The sequence below is a fragment of the Balaenoptera musculus genome, chromosome 13 (assembly GCF_009873245.2).
Source record: "Balaenoptera musculus isolate JJ_BM4_2016_0621 chromosome 13, mBalMus1.pri.v3, whole genome shotgun sequence".
Classification (NCBI taxonomy): domain Eukaryota; kingdom Metazoa; phylum Chordata; class Mammalia; order Artiodactyla; family Balaenopteridae; genus Balaenoptera; species Balaenoptera musculus.
The window spans coordinates 57708585-57722581 of record NC_045797.1 but is presented as its reverse complement, the minus strand read 5'-3'; the positions used below and the strand labels follow the sequence as shown (position 1 = coordinate 57722581).

Genomic DNA, 13997 nt, shown 5'->3' with positions numbered 1-13997 from the left:
ATTATTTCTTGCATTTTATACCAACTTACAGTTTACAAAGTGCTCTGAAACCTGTATTACTTAATCTCATCAACTCTTTAAATTGCCATGGGTTATTATGGCTATTTTGCAGGCAAGAAAAGCAAGGCTGAGTCAAGAAGTTAATTCCAGCAACACAGTGAATAATGGCTAGAAGTTCTCTTTCCTGAATTCAGTTCTAAAGTTCGTTTCTATACCCTCTTGGTGCATATTCACCAACACTGCAATCAGAGAGCAAAGTGAACAGCTCGTATGGCTGTTTTATATCATGCATTTCTTATGGTATTTAGAAGTCTGGATGTGGTAACTTAAAAATGACATACAATTTCTCTAAAGTAAGATTTTTAAGAAAGATTCCATATACAAAATAGGGAAAAACCCCTAAAATTGTCTATTTCCTTCTCTTCCATGCCTTAAAATCTCTAGGGCGAAATAATTCCTACTTGACAGAACTCAAAGCATATTCAAAACACTGGAAGCAAACAGAAGTCTGACAATGCCAATGGTTAAGGGACAGCCTAGAATACCCAATTTTTAAACTGTTCTGGTCCCAAGAGTAAACAACCAGTAAAGGGAAGATAAAGTGGGCAGTAGGCAAGCTTCAGGCACAAGCCCAACCAAGATGTACGGAGAAAGACCAAGGCAGGACTTAGGTCAAACTATTCCCAACTCATCAACATCTCAGAGTTTTCTCTGTAATTCAAGAGGAATGCTTACTTCTATTTGACTTGATTGAAAAGGAGCAAGAGATGAAAGGAAAAAAATCCATATTTGGAGTATGACGTAGAAGCTTGACTTAATACACGCAAGTTTTGCTCGAGTAAATGACTATATGCTAAAACAATGTCAATTACAGGTGGTCCCTACTACAGAAAAGGCTGGGCTACAAATGTTCCTTCTTACACTTTTTTTTCTCTTGAATTTTGAGCCTGTTTTTCCAGAGAAGCGATGTGATATAACATGGTTATGACCCTATGCCGGGCTACTGCAAAATACTATCTTGCTTCTCACAGTTCCCACCACAGACACAATTACGAATGAGAAAAAAATGTTTCTGCTCTGAGACTCTTAGTGCTCTGAAGTTTAGTTTTGACCCTTCTTACTACAGTAACCTACTCAGGTATACTCTACTCGTCAAAAATAAGCTACACTATAGAAATAGCTGTTCATCTCCCTTGATTCTAACTTTAATTCTTAGCTGAATCTACAAGGTGTTAGGAAGAAAGCAATCTGACAAACCAATTCATACTCATGTGTAATGATTGTCCATTAACTTATATATACAACATACACATACACAAACACATGCACAAACATAATTGCATTACTTATGTGTTAGCTAGGCATCACTCTGGGGGCCAGGGATATAACAGTGGAAAAGGGCAAGGTTTCTGCTCCCAGGAAGCTTACATTTCAGTGAGGAGGGTTGGCCAATAATAACGCTCCAAAACAAATAAACCAAAAAATCCACAAAGTTATAAATACATAAAATAGGGTGAGATAATACAGGAAAACTGGGTGACCACTTTTTTGCATTGTGTGGTTAGGGAAGGTCTCTTTAAAGAGGTGACATTTAAGATGAGATATAATTGAAGACACAGAGCCAGTCTTGTGCAAATGAAGGGGAAGAGCACTTTGGGCAGCTAGCACAACCCTGAGGAAGGAATGAACTTGGTGCATGAAGGACAATAAAAAGGCCAGTGGGGCTGAAGAGCAGTGGGCAAGGAGGTATACAGAACAGACAGACGGGAAGGGGCCAAATCACATCAGTCTTTGTAAGCCAGAGTTATGCTTTTGAAGTTTATCCTAAGTGAAAGAGGAAGCCTTGGAAAATTGTAAGGAGAAACGTGGTCTCAGTTACATCTTAAAACTATCTCTAGCAGAAGCATAGAGACAGATGGGAGGCTACTGCAGGGGTCAGAGTGAGAGAGAACGGCTGCCTAGACCAGCATGGCTGTGGTAGAGACAGCTAAGTGGGTCTGATCAAGATATACTGTAGAGGAGAGATCTGCAGGAGTTATGAATGGATTCACTGGGGATGAGGAAAAAGGAATCAGGAACACCTGGGTAGATAATACTGTTTTCCTGAGAAAGGCAAGGTATGGGAAGAATAGGTTTGGTTGAAGGATAAGGCAGCTGGGCAGTAGAAGTCAACAGTTCTATTTGGATATGGTAATTTTGAGCTGTGAATTACACATCCAGCACTGATATAGGAAGGCGGTTGGTATATGAATCTAGAACGCAGGGAAAAGTTGAGGCTGGGGATCTACATTCGGTACTCACTGGCATATCGATGGCGTTTAAGCCTTGGAGACTGGGACGATGGCCCAGGGAGTGGGCACGGATCAAGAAGAGGGCTGGGGACCAGGCTCTGGCTATCTCCAACATTGAGCGGTGGGAAGAGACTGTCCCCCTCTTCTCCAGACAGGCGGCTCTGTAGAAGGGCCATTCAGGCAGAGAGGCTGTTCCTCTATTAACAGGTGTGGGTCTTTAAGCTCTTATAGGCACACCTGAGGGTGGTCAGGATTCCTTTTCTGCCAGTAGATTATAATGAACATTTCACTACCAGTTGGTATGAAGAAGCTCTGTCTCACCTGCAAAGTCATAAGCTCTTTTTTTCCAAGATTTTGAATATGGTAAAAAAAAAATACTATTAATGAGATACATAGATATTTAATCCAGACTTGAGGCAGGAGGACTAATAGGGAAGGTTTTCAATGCCCATAAGGCCATCACAATCTAAGAATCTAAGTCTCACCTCGGAGGAGGCAGCAGTTTACCAAACACTAGCCAGGAGCCCTTCTGCCTTAGGAAAACTGTCAAGACGTCAGCCTAAACAAAGAGCTGGGCCCCAGGACCAATACAGATGAATGGTAGGGGTAAGTGAAGAGAATTAGTTCTCTTTTTTCTTCTGCCTATAGCAACTGGGCTTTGTCACTTGGGAACAATAGCATCTTTTTTTCCCCCTGATAAGTCAGGAGATATAATAAAGCAATGCTCTGAAGCATCAGGGTTGAAGGATAAAGTCAGAAATATTGAACAAGATGCTGAATGAACAATTTGCCGTTTTTTTGTGGGGGGAGGTCTGCTTATATAGATATGATCATCTGAGATTACCTGTGAATATATTGTTTCGGGAGTATGCTACACAGTTAATACTGCAGCAAATTATAGGAATTCTCCCACTAACAGAGCAAAGCAATCTGTTTCCCAATGGGAAGAATTTACGGCAGTGTAGGGAAACCATTTTGACAACTAACGACTCGCTGTATTAGCCCTCAGGCTTTCTTACCTCTTGATACCCCTACCTGGGTTCTGAGCCGCTTTTTAAATGGCAGAACAAATGACTCCAAGCACTAGGGTCACTATAATCCACATTTCATGTTACAGAAAAAATTTTAATCATACGGCTTCCATACTGTTCAAAAGAGTTCATTAATACACGAGATACAGAGCCATTTTGGCAGATTGGTATACAGAGAAAGGAGCCAGTTTTGAGATATTGGCATGACGAGTTGAGAAAAAAAGAAAAACACCCCAAGACATTTTCAGGCCCAAGGATTTCATGTAGGGAAAACATTTTTAAAATCCCTTTTAAAGCAAGAGATGCATTCGGTAGGATCAACTGCTGACTTTTCAGAAAGGCAGGCTAATTTTGGATAACTGTCATGAGACCTAAGTTTGCCTTCATTACCATAATTTGCACATATTCTCCTCAAGGGTTAAACCCATGGCCGAGAGTGTGTACTAACTTGGGCACCGCTTGATAGTGATTTAAGCCTTAAGGAAAGAAGGACTCCCCCAGACATTTTCCTATAGTAACCTCTGACAGAGCCATGGCTATCGATGATGCTTAGCTCCTGTGGTTGTATATATGTTCCCTAAACAAAGCAACTTAATATGGATATTTTAAGGTTTTCCTCTTGCTTGCTACATTTCTGGTCATGTTTGGAAAAAATTAAAACTAAAGACCAGGGCTTCCCCGGTGGCACAGTGGTTGAGAATCTGCCTGCCGATGCAGGGGACGCGGGTTCGAGCCCTGGCCTGGGAAGATCCCACATGCCGCGGAGCAACTAGGCCCGTGAGGCACAACTACTGAGCCTGCGCGTCTGGAGCCTGTGCCCCGCAATAGGAGAGACCGCGGCAGTGAGAGGCCCGCGCACCGCGATGAAGAGTGGCCCCCGCTTGCCGTCACTAGAGAAAGCCCTCGCATAGAAGCGAAGACCCAACACAGCCAAAAAAATAAAATAAATAAGTCAGGAGCTCTTAAAAAAAAAATTAAAAAAAAAAAAAAAAAAAAATAAAGACTGAATATAGACCTGTTGGAACACAGCTGGGGTTGAGGGGGAAGAATCTGCTCTCCTTGGAGGATGAGCAGTGAACCAGAAGACTTCGCACAGCCCTGCTCACTAAGGCGGGGAGGAAGAACACTCTCGAAATCCCTCGACTCCTCCATTAACTCAGCTGGACCCCAAAACCACGCTGGGCCCAGCATGACCAGGACTCCTAAACAGTCGATCAGTTGTAATACACCATGCGCCATGGCTGACCAGTACAAATCTGGACCTTTCATCCATCCTTCGTTTCTCAAGGGTGAGGCGTCCAAGTTCATACTTGTCAGATCCTCCCCAGCCATTCAACACCATAATCACAAAAGCTGCACTTTTCCTGAATTCCACGTCCCAGATGCTTTACTAGCTGTATCATTTATAGGCGTTTTCTCCACTCCTTACCCTGATTCTGCAAGTTCATATGGTTGTCCCTATTTCATAAATGAAGAAACCGAGGCTCAGAGAAGTAATCTATCCATAGTCACTGAGATAATGAACATCTGAGAAGAACAGCCAGTGATTTCAGGCAAGAGACACATGGTTTAAACGGTGCTTGTTTTCAGACTCAAAAGCCAGGTTGCCAACTATGGTAAGTGTTAGTAGAAGTTAGAGCATTTTCATTAAGGCTGTGGCAAAGTCGGAAAGTGGGAAAGGAACGGCACCATCCGCAGGGCTGTATTTCCCCTCAATTCCTGCCTTTTCCCAAGCCCACTGCAACCCTTGTCATTGACCTTCTGCTGGTAGAGATGCAAGTCTTGTTGCTCTAAGTTGAGAGTACACATCTGTCAGGATGTCAACTAGTGATGGGAAGTAGGTCCAGAAATTTAGTTACAATAAGCTCTGATGTGTATCAGAATCACCTGTGAGCTTAACACACATTTCTGGGCCCTTCTTTAGACCTTCTGATTCCGTAGGTTGGTCATGGGTCTCAGGCATTTGCATTTTTAAAATCAAACTCCCAGGTAATTTTGATGCCCATCAAAGTTTGAAAATTATTGCTCTCAATGTTATGTTCAGGAGGAGATCTTACTCAGAAGAGCGAGTACACATAATGAGCTACAGTTGCAGGCTGGAAGAAAAATTCAGCTTAGCGGGAATGCATGAAGGGATGTCCACCTGGTCTGCTCATTTTGCTCAGGATAACTTTTTCCTGTTCTGATCCATGTCTATTTTTTATTTACTCCCATTAATATTTGGGTCAAGAGAATCATCAGGTCTTAAGTATTTATCTTAGTTACCCAACAAATACAGCACTTCATCCAAACTTGACTAAATACATAGAAGACAGAAATTTTGTTCTTGAAGATAATTCTGTACTTGTGTTTTTGAAAGTTCTAACTGTAATGGGAAGCTGACCTATCAATCTATCCATCAAATCAATCTGCTCTCTCCGTGCAGGCAGGCCCTCTGGGAACGCTATCCTCTCATGATGATACCGACCAGCTTTCTAACCTTGAGAAATGCCATGACAATGTTCTGGCAGCGACATTATGCACAGCTCTGGGCTTTTGTCTTTCATAGGCCTGGTTTGTTAGCACAGCACTTGAAATTGTAGGAACAAAAGGGTCAAGAAGGCAAATGGGCTTCCACTCCTGGGGGAATCACACAGGGATGTATTCATTACCTGGCACTGAGGTTCCAAGCGCGACGAACACTACTGCGGTCACGGAATCCTTCAGGCCGATGGTGCAGCCAAAGTGGGAAGCCAGGTCTCCGATGAAAGCCGTCAGTACGCCAATCATGAGGATGGAGACGATGAAACACGCCCAGCCATTCCAGTATTCTGTAGGGGGGACGAAGGCGAAGAGAACCTTCCAGAACACAGTCAGAAAGTGCATCACATAATCGAAGCAGGAGGGCAGCTTCTCCTCCCCACATTCATCGTCGTCGTCATCTTCCCCTAGAGAGAAAGGAATGAAGAACATTTCATCTAAACCTGTGCTATCAGGGTTTTCCTCTCTCCCACTTTCTCCTTCCTAGGCCTGTTGGCCCTCCCTTGAGAGGTGGGTGAAGCTTTGGGTTTTCCAAGAGTCAATCATAATCAACCAAATCATTATTAAGGTACTGACATGCCCCCTCGCTGTGGTTCACGGAACAATAGCAAAACCTTAAGCCCCAACCAGTTTCGGTTATATGCAATCAACACATACTTTCTACTCCCACGTCACCTTCCGTGAGCATTGTCATTTCATAGAAATGAAAAGGATTTCTCCCCAAAGGCAGGAAAGTTGTGTACCAGGCTTGGAAAGAAGCCTCTTTTAATGAAAGATGACTGACAGTTCTTCTACCAGGATTCTTTCCTTCCAGCTTGGAGTCTAGCTCTGGGGATTCATGGCCATATGATCCTGTATAGGACCATGTTCTAACAGGGGCCTCTGGGCCCTGCACACTCCTCCAGCTTCACCTCCTGCAACTGCTTCAAACTCAAACTTCAGCCCAGCCAAATGGAATTATTTGCATTTTTTAAAAAACTCTATGTAATGTACTTTCTCCTACTTTTGTCCTTTATAACTAAACGTGCTTGGCATATCCTGATCCCTCCCTCTTTATCCTTTAAAAAAAAAACACGGGAATTTTTTAGAAATGCAAATTCCTGGCCCCGCTGCATCAGAAACTAGGGGAGTGGGGGTGGGGTGGGAGGTGTTTGAACAAGGCTTCCAGGTGATTCTCATGCACGCTCAATTTGAGAACCAGTCTCTAGATTGTGCCTGTGCACTTTCCTTCTCCATTTGACTATGAGCCTGTCAAGGGCAGGAATTTGTTCATTTTTGTGTCCTCAGTGTTTGGTCTAATAGCCGGCATGTGCATGCATGCATGAATTTCCACTGACTTTATGTAACTACTTAATTACATAATACACACATGTAACTACTTAATTATATAACAACACACACATATAACAATGTTGCCAAGTAAATTCACAAAGCTTACTACTTAAAGGAGCCAGGAAATTAATAGTATTCTTAAAACGGAAACTTCATTTACAATGATATAATCCCCATTCACATATTTTAAAATTGAGCCACTGAATGTCACCTCTTCTTGAAGTGGTGGCTAGTATATATTTACGTGTTTTGTAGCCATTTTGGAAAGAACTTCTCCTTGAGACTTTGTTTCACCACTACCACCTCCCCGAACCTTGTCACCAGGGATCCACTTCCTCCAACCAATGCAGCTGGCAGCAGGTGAGGCTGTCACACTTCCCAGCTGTCTGCGCAATGTTAGATTGCCAGCATGGGGCAAACGTGCATACTCTTCATGAGACACTCCTTGGTGAGGCCATCTGGAGCAGCACATAACTGGGAAAACCCTCTTAAACCCGAGGAGCTTTGAGGGAAAAGTGCCTCTTACAAAACACGAGTGTCTGGATTTGTAACCTGTCATCTTACAGGACGAAGGAAGAGGCAATGGTTCGCTCTTCAGTGAGTGCACAGTCAGAATTATTATGCACATAAACTTTGGGGATCTGCAGAGAAAGTAGCCTCGTCTTTGACGCTCTGGAAGGTCTCCAATAAGCTCTCGGGAAGCAGCCCTCAGCAGATGGATGGAATCACTTTTGGAAACGAACTAGGTAGAGGACTTGACTCAGGTCAGCCGATGGAAAAGTGTGTCTCACTAGAGTGAAAGAGCCTGGTTGACCATGTTAAAGTAATTGACCAAGGAGGCCATTAGACTGGAGTGGCTCTAACACCTTAGTAACCAATGTAAGCAAGCCGAAACCTCAGCCAGAGTCAATTCCTATAAATACATTTGTATCTGAGAAAATGAAACCGAGGAACCATCATTCACAAACAGCCCACCTAGGCTCTCCTAAGTAAGGCAACTGCTTAAGCTACAGCCACTCAGTTTCCTTGCTTCACTTCTGAGTCTGCTCTATAAGAGACTGTTCCCAGCTCCTATCGGCAGAGTGCCCCTAACCACTTTCGGTTTGGTTCTGCCTGATGTGAATCCATGTTTGCTCAAATAAACTCTTAAAAACTTTTAGTGTGCCTCAGTTTATCATCAACCATTTCCTACAGTGCTCACGCTGTATGGTTATTACATATTTCTAATATCATCCGTGCCTGAAAGTAAAAGATGCTTTTAAGTAAAAGCCCATGTTATGGACTGAATTGTATCTCCTCCAAATTCACATGTTGAAGCCTGACCCCCAGTCAAAGAATGTGACTGTATTTGGAGATAGGGCCTTCAGAGAGATGCTTAAATGAAAACGGGGCTGTTAGGGTGGCCCCTTATCCAATCTGACTGGTGTCCTTATAAGGGGGAATTGGGACACAGAGAGATAGCAGGGACACATGCACGTGGAGGAAAGACCACGTGAGGACACAGCAAGAAGGTGCCCCTTCCTTCCCCCAAGTCAAGGGAAGAGGCCTCGGGAGAAGCCGAACCTGCCAAAACCATGATCTTGGACTTTTATCCTCCAGAACTGAGAAAACGCATTTCTATTGTTTAAGCTACCCAGTCTGGGGTATTTTGTTATGGCAACCCTAGCAAATTAGTACAGCCCCTTGGGAAGCATCCTATGTCATAGCACGAACACATAGGAGCAGCCACTCAGTGTCTCTATTACTTACTCCTTTCTTGTTTCCTTATCCATTTCTTCTTTTTTCCTTCTGTTACTGAACCAGGTTCGTTTTGCCCCAAGCACAGCAAGCCAAAACGCTGAGGGTTTTTCCCCAAGGCAGCCAAGCGAGGAGACAGGAGAACAAATCTCAAAGCTCCCTCTATGAAAGCAGAGGGTTCAGGGTATTTATGGGATGACGAATAAAGAAGCAGGGTGGTCTGGGGTGGGGGGAGCATGGGGAAAGGTGATTGGAAGAAGGTGCGGTAATCTTGGTTCTGCGCAGGCGTAACTAAGCACGTTCAAAATGTCACTGAGCGGGCACCCACGCATGCCCAGTTGGAGGGCCAGCGGTCCCACCCAAACTTAACCAGCTCAGTTCCAACTAGACACAGCTGACTCCAAGTTCCTAAAACAACTTGGGCCAACCTCTTATTGTTTAAGCTACTTGGAGGACCTGCAAGTCTCAAAATGGCCTTGATTAGTGAAGGCAGGTGAAATGGATTTGACTCTCAGTTTCACTTCTTTCAGCTTTCTTCCCATTTCCCTTTTACCCTCCACTTGAGCTCCAGGTGGAACTCACTGTGAGAGCTGCAATTGTCAGTCCTTATTTGAGGGGGGTAGGAAGAAGCGGACCATGCTAATTATTTCTCTACCTCCTTTTCTCCCTATTTCCCAATCCAAAGGGGGGACTGCATGTACCCCAGGAAAGCTCAGAAAAAGCACTAGACTTTCTAGTTATATTTATTTTGTATCTGATCCTTCAAAATATCTATATTTGTAAATATTTTACAATTTTATAGGGGGTATGATTAAAACAGTTTGGAAAACACTAGATTTTAATCAATCATTCATAGAAACACAGATTATTCTGCCTCTAACTCTAGAAAATTACTTAATTTGGGGTGGCTAAGTCTCATACTGTGGAGACGAACAAGAAAACAAATAATGAAGCTTCTGAGAAGAAATGACACTTATAAATTGAGAGTAGATGTTGTATTTGTCTTCAAGATGGAAATAATAACACCTTTCCCATGAGGGATGTGCAGGGGAATAAATAGATCATCTCTGCAAAGTGTCTGAGGATATTTCAAGGTAATGATTATCATGGTAGTTATCATTATTTTCCTCCACTTAGGATTGTTACTGTGTTTCCCCATCATTATTTAATTACTTAGTCAAGATGCTGGGTCCTAAGGTGACATTCTAGGCTTTTAAAAACAAAATCTAATATTGCCCTCTGGAATTAACTTTATGACTTGTAAGTGTACAATGCAAAATGTGTGTGTGTGTGTGTGTGTGTGTGCATGCAAGAGAGAGAGAGAGAGGGAGAATTTCCTTCTGTAGGCTTCCAACATTATAAGGAATATTAAACATCTTAATGCTTAAGTCTGGACCGGGAGGCCCATCTGTTTTATTGCATTTGAAAGTAGAAGTGGCTTCCCATCTTTTTCCTGGGATCTCACTGCTCTTTATAAATTTTAATCTCCCACTCAGATGTTATTTAAATATTAAAAATGACCCCTGACTGCCATGTATGATGCACAATTACCTTGTCTTGGAGACGGACAAAGAAATATTATGTTCATTCATCACCATCTGGACTATACTTAAAAGTGTGCTCCTTGCAAAGAGCAGTGGAGCATTAAAACACACACACACACACACACACACACACACCTGGAGCATCTTTTATGTGATGGTAGAGATGACAGTAATTTGCTAGTATGTTTGCCAGCTCGGGGTTACTGGACGCTATGTAATTCTTTCAAGTCTCTCTTCTGTATTAGCAAAGAAACAGGCAGGTTGGTGGGTTTCCTTTTATAGGATCCCAAACAAAGGATCCTCTTATCCCAGAATCCTTCCTTTCAGCTTTATGGATTTCACTAATGGGAAGATAACAAACAAGCTGTATTTGATTAATCCCTCCCATGGCTTTCAAAATGGTTTCCTTGATTCATACTGGACTTCCTAAATATAACTACAGAAGTAGTCTAATCATTAAAACCACAGAGAGTGGACAGAGCCTCCCTTCAACTACTGATATAATAGTACTTGCCCTGGCTCTGCTCTGGAGCATGAGAACAAGGGCATCGTCAGCACAATTAATTGATCAAGAAAGGCAATCCCTGGGCTTGGCACCTGCAGGGTACACAGCAGCTAAAGTAAACCAGGTGTTAATTTGTATTCTTCCATGAGATGCTCAGGGTTTGGCCTCAGGGAGAACTTTAAGAACTAGAAATAGAGGCTGCTGGGGTGTAATGGACATTTGGGTCTGAGGACTTAAGTCAATTTCTGGTTCTGATAGCTTGTTTGGGGGCAAGACACTTGACCTTCCTGGGCCTCAATTCCTCAACAGAAGAGTTTCCTAAATCCCACATCACAGAGCTATTGTGAGGACCAGGAGAGGAAATGTCCAAGTCCTTTGTCAAACTGCAAACCCCTTTACAGACAGATGTGCCATATTGCATCATTGTTATTTGTCGGAAGAAAGGCAGTAAATCAATATGATCTGAGTATCTTGATTGCACAGAATCTATATTCTGTTTGAATGAGCCGTTATCACTACAGCTTCCCTGAGCTGCTTGGTTTTAAGAAGAAAAAAGGAAGAAAGGAACAGAGGGAGAGAACATGATGGCGTGTCTACTAAATGTCAGACACTGAGCTAACTTTTTTCACATACCTGATCTTATTTAGTCCCTACAATAACCGCATCATTAATCCCATCGTACAGATGAAGTTCAGAGATGTTAAGTGACTTTCTAAAATAATGACACAGTCAGTAAGTGGCTGAGTTGGGATTTGATCTAACAGCCCAGCGAACATTTTACTTCCCATGATGTCTTGCTGAAGCAAGTGGAGGACTACAGCATCGATCGTCACACACTGATTCAAAGTTTGAACCTGAGAATTCTTCTGATGCCCCATGCTATAGAAATGCAATGTTGCCTTTTTGTAGGACTGTAAAAATGATGTTGCATCATCAGTAATGTTTGTATTCTAATTTATTTTCTAGATATGATATGTTTTTGGCAGTCACCCATATGCTCTTTCTCGAGCTCCTGGGGACCACCTAAACCCAGGAGACAAGACAATACAGTAAGGGAGAGCATCATGGTTAAGGCTAATTTTGAATCTCTAGAGTGTGGCAAGTTATTTTCATTTCCAATTGTCAAAGGCCAACCATTTGAATCAAACATCCTGGTTTGCATCTAGCTCTTCACTCTAGAATTTGGGAAACTGGCCTAAATTATCACAACTCTGTAATGGAAAGCAGTTTAGAGAATCTTGTTAATCTGAGAAACTGACTATCAATTCCTTCTAGATATTCATTTATTTATAATTAGTCCATTTTTATTTTGCAAGACTATCCTACAACTATGAGAATAATGAGAATGATTAGAATGCTTTCCAGGAGTATGACACGATGGATTTAGGATGATATTTGTGGGCAACCACACTGCCTTCCATGTGATCTTCTAAGCCCAGTAAGCGTTACTCAGCAGCCTCATGTAATATACAAATCAATAACCATGAAGGTAGATCACTATAGTGGTTTTCCTCATTCTGTAGACATTGTGTTGGGCATAATTTCTTTCTGAAATTTTATTCCTTTTTTCCCGTGTGGTTGATTTGATTTTGTGTCTCTTTGGTTTCTGAGCACAAAGATTTGTTCTCTTCAAACAGATTAACAAGCTAATTTATTACTGAATGGGCTTTCTCTTCCATAGCTATCACTTTTTTTTTTTTTGCAACCCGATATACAATAATTATAAATCAAGTTCTACTCTTCTGTTGTATATTTCCATTTCTCTTATTCAAAGGTTCTTACAAAGTTACTAAATATTTTAAGTGAAAGAAACTTTAGCAATCAGCTAATTTACCCCTTCTAATTTTAAGAGAACAAACTGAGAACTGATACAACTGATGAATTTTTGTTCACCTTACAGAAAAACCCGAGCAAACTTTTTGGCCAAATACTTATTCTCTGATGCAAAGTAGATGTCAGCAACTTTTCTTCCAAGTATATTGCAAGATAATTCCTTATCAACAGAGATCTCAAAACACAATTCACTCAAATTTCTAGATCTATGAGTTGCCAAAGCACAGGGAAAGAATACAGACATTTGCTTCTATCAAATGAAACGTGTGGGGATTAGAAAAATACCTTAACTTAAAGCACTGGAAGGGTTTTGGAGCTTGCCAATGTCAGCTCCCTGTTTAATGTGAATTTCTTTAAAATCTCTTTGCCAAATAGTCACCCATGCCACACTTGAGAGTCTCAGCTACTAGGGAGTTCATAGTCTCACAATGCACATTTTAACAGCTCTGTCTGTCAGCTTGGGCTGGTAGGTCCATTCATTTGTCCGGGTCCCATTCCTTAAGCCACATGGAGTAAGTTTAATCGTGTTCCACATGACATTCCTTCAGGTACTTGAAGCTGGCTCCTATCATTTCACCCTCAGTCCTCGCTCCAAGTTCAGTCTGGCCATGCTCCTCTGAGCAGTCTTCTTCTTCTTCTTTTTTTACTTTTTATTTTCTATTGGAGTATAGTTGATTAACAATGTTGTGTGAGTTCCAGGTGTACAGCAAAGTGATTCAGTTATACACATACATGTATCTATTCTTTTTCAAATTCTTTTCCCTTTTAGCTTGTTACAGAATACTGAGCAGTGTTCCCTGTGTTATGCAGTAGGTCCTTGTTGGTTACCTATTTTAAATAGAGCAGCGTGTACATGGAAGGGTAGGGGGAAGGGATAGATTGGGAGTTTGGGACTGACATGTACACAGCCTTCTTTTTTAGAATGCAGTGCGTGGAGCTGAATGCAACTCCAAGAGGCGCTTATTTGCCTGCATTGGGGAAGGTCTTTCGCCATCCTCATTCTGGGCACTTTTGTTAATGAACACGTTGGACTGACATCACACATTGTCATACAAGTAAACCAACACCAACAATCCACTGTTCCAAAGCCATTTCTAGGTCATGTCTTCCATTTTCCACACTAGCGTAATTGATTTTGGGGGACGCAATTGTACAATCTTTCACCTACCCTTATAGGAAGTGATTAAAAGAAGTGATTACTTAA

The 13997-nt window shown here is 42.0% G+C and overlaps 1 protein-coding gene across 9 annotated transcripts in view; it reads right to left on the bottom strand.

The window, feature by feature from the left end:
- The window catches only part of SLC8A1 (solute carrier family 8 member A1), a 407018-nt gene that overhangs the window by 43662 nt on the left and 349359 nt on the right, over positions 1-13997 (bottom strand). For all 9 annotated transcript variants that reach the window (XM_036873088.1, XM_036873094.1, XM_036873093.1 and 6 more), the window contains one exon: positions 5974-6249. In XM_036873088.1, the coding sequence (XP_036728983.1) occupies positions 5974-6249 (276 nt within the window). The remainder of the gene's footprint in view (positions 1-5973; positions 6250-13997) is intronic.